General features: G+C 41.5%; 1 protein-coding gene across 1 annotated transcript; it reads right to left on the reverse strand.

Moving 5' to 3' along the window:
- Window positions 1-214: 214 nt before the first annotated feature.
- Window positions 215-545, reverse strand: LOC123404740. The gene has a single exon (XM_045098690.1). It carries the CDS (start codon window positions 530-532, stop codon window positions 227-229), a length of 306 nt encoding a protein of 101 aa, XP_044954625.1. The 5' UTR covers window positions 533-545; the 3' UTR covers window positions 215-226.
- Window positions 546-2,528: the final 1,983 nt, after the last annotated feature.

Raw genomic sequence — 2,528 nt, forward strand, 5'->3', positions numbered from 1 at the left:
CCGGCGGCCCTTCAACGCAACTCTGCGCCGCGAGCTCCATGGCAACACCTCGACGTGCGCCACCAGTGAAGCTGTGCCATGCCAACGCAGCGAGCTCCATGGCAACACCTCGACGTGTGCCACCGACGGAGCTTCACTGCGCCACGCCGGCGTGGCGGGCTTCATGGCAGCATCTCGATGTGCGCCACCGGTGGAGCTTCACTGCGCCACGCCGGTGCCACGAGCTTCATGGCAGCACCACGATGGCGTCCGACGAAGCGTCAATGCAGTGCTGCCACCGCGCACGGCGGTGCTCCAACGCAGTGAGACGCCGATGGGGTTGCTGTGGTGAAGCACATGGCAGGGACGGGCGGATGAACATGCGACGGCGATGCGCGTGCTTCGTCGTTTGCAGCACCGGCGGACACCATTGCATCCCCCGGTGAAGCCGCAACACCAGCGCGGCGGAGCTCCACTGCAGCCGCGGCAGCGATGCGCGGTGCTCCAATGTAGCGTCGGCAGCCCGTCGACGCGGAGGTGGCGGCGTTGCCATGGGACTCCTCTCTCGGGAGTGACGAACAGGGGTGGAGGAGGGGAAAAATGTGTGGAACAAGACGTTCGGGAATAGATAAGGTCATGGAGGGGAAGCGGTGGATGGTCGCAGAGGCACGTGTCAAACGCAGAGGGTGGTTTACATGTGGTGATAATCAACCAGTTTATTTTGATGCTTTTTCTTGAATCAATCGATTCTGGATCGGCTCCGGTGTCCCAGATGAACACGCTGCAAGGTAGAGGATGACAGGGTGGGACCCATAGTCAGTGGCGGAGAGCTGAGAAAGAAAAACAGAAAAAAAGGAAGTGGAGGGGTGGGTGCTCGCTGGGCTAAATGGGCCGGTCTGCTATTTCAATAATTCGCATGTGCGAGGTATAGAAATGGGCTTCGTCTGCTGTGCTTCTATAGCCCAAGGTGAAGAGTAAACACTACGAAAACTAAATCGTGCATAGGAAAGTCTCTTGGCTAAAATAAAATATCAGTTAAATTCCTAAAATACTATAAACACACAGGAAAACACTATAGCTACATAAAAATAATGAACAATTTTTAGAGACCAAAACTAAATAAAATACACACAAAACTTCTGTAAATTATATTTTGGGGCTTTGTAAATGTTCCACAAAACATGTTAAAACTTCAGAGATAAAACCAAATAACAGTTAAAGAATCTGCAAACAAAATATATTGAAGGAGTCATATTTCCTTCTCTCATAATATTTTATTTTTTGAATGAGAATTGTTGTCAATATTCAAAATCGAAATGAGAGAATACTCAATTACTCCACCAATATTATTATTTGATGAAGTCATATCATCCTCTCTCATTTTTGAATTGGAAATTCCTGAACATTATAGGAGCTTCTCATCCGATTTTTGGCAACTTCCGGGATGTTCTTCCCCTGATTAATTTTTCTGTTTTTTCTTGTCTTATGATTTTTTTCTTATATTTCGAAAATTACTTGATTTCGTCAACATTTTCAATTTTTTTGAAAATTTATGAAAACACAAAAATTACATGAATTCATGATTTTTTTTACAAATTTAAAAAAATATTTGTTAACACTATTTAATTTATGAATCTTTTAATTTAATGAACTGTATTCAAATTTATAAATATATTTTCAAATTTTTAAACAGTTTTACTAATTTGGAAAACTGTATAAATGTTTAAACATTTTTTAAATACATGAACTATTTGGAATTGTGGTAGTTTTTTGAATGCTTGAAAAATTTAAAATTTATGAACTTAATGTGAATTCCTGAACATTTTATTAATTCTTCCATATTTATCAAATTCATGTACATTTTATAAATTATGGAGAAAAATAGAATCCTCTAATATTTTATGAATCTGAAAACAGGTTTCAAATATTATAAAGAAATCTTGAGTCTGTTAACAAGTTTTTAGACTTATGAAGAAACAAGTTTTTGGGTTTAAAACTCAAGTTGTTGAGTATGAAAAAGTTACAAAAAAGCTAACATTGGAGAAGTGCTGGCAAAACGAAAAATTTCGATGAGCTCGGTTTATAATTTGCTAGTTAAAACGAAAATCCGGGAAGAAAACTAGTTAGAGAACATAGAAGTTCCTTCATATTCAAGCGCAGAGGAAAGGAACATGTTCTTGATGCATGAATCACTTGCTGAGGATGAATTCACAAGGACCTTAGGCCTAGTACTTTTCGCTCGATTCTGGTGATTCTAGGTTTGGAAAATCAAAAGCTTAAAAGAACTCGATTTGATTGTCTAAAATCATCACACAATCGCTAGAATCGGTAGTGCAATCGAAAATCGCGTGCAAACCTTGATTCTGGCGATTCTAGGCACTTCCATAAAATAAAACGATCCAGTTTGAGACAATACACCTATTTCAAACGCAAATTACAAGGGAAATGCCACTAGAGGCTAGCCGCATGAACGAAAACGAGTCGTGCGACTCCTTCCTCTTGCCCTGCATCCCCCACTCCCCGCTCATCCTCGTGGTGGAGTTCCAGGG

Source organism: Hordeum vulgare, chromosome 1H, assembly GCF_904849725.1.
Source record: "Hordeum vulgare subsp. vulgare chromosome 1H, MorexV3_pseudomolecules_assembly, whole genome shotgun sequence".
Classification (NCBI taxonomy): Eukaryota; Viridiplantae; Streptophyta; class Magnoliopsida; order Poales; family Poaceae; genus Hordeum; species Hordeum vulgare.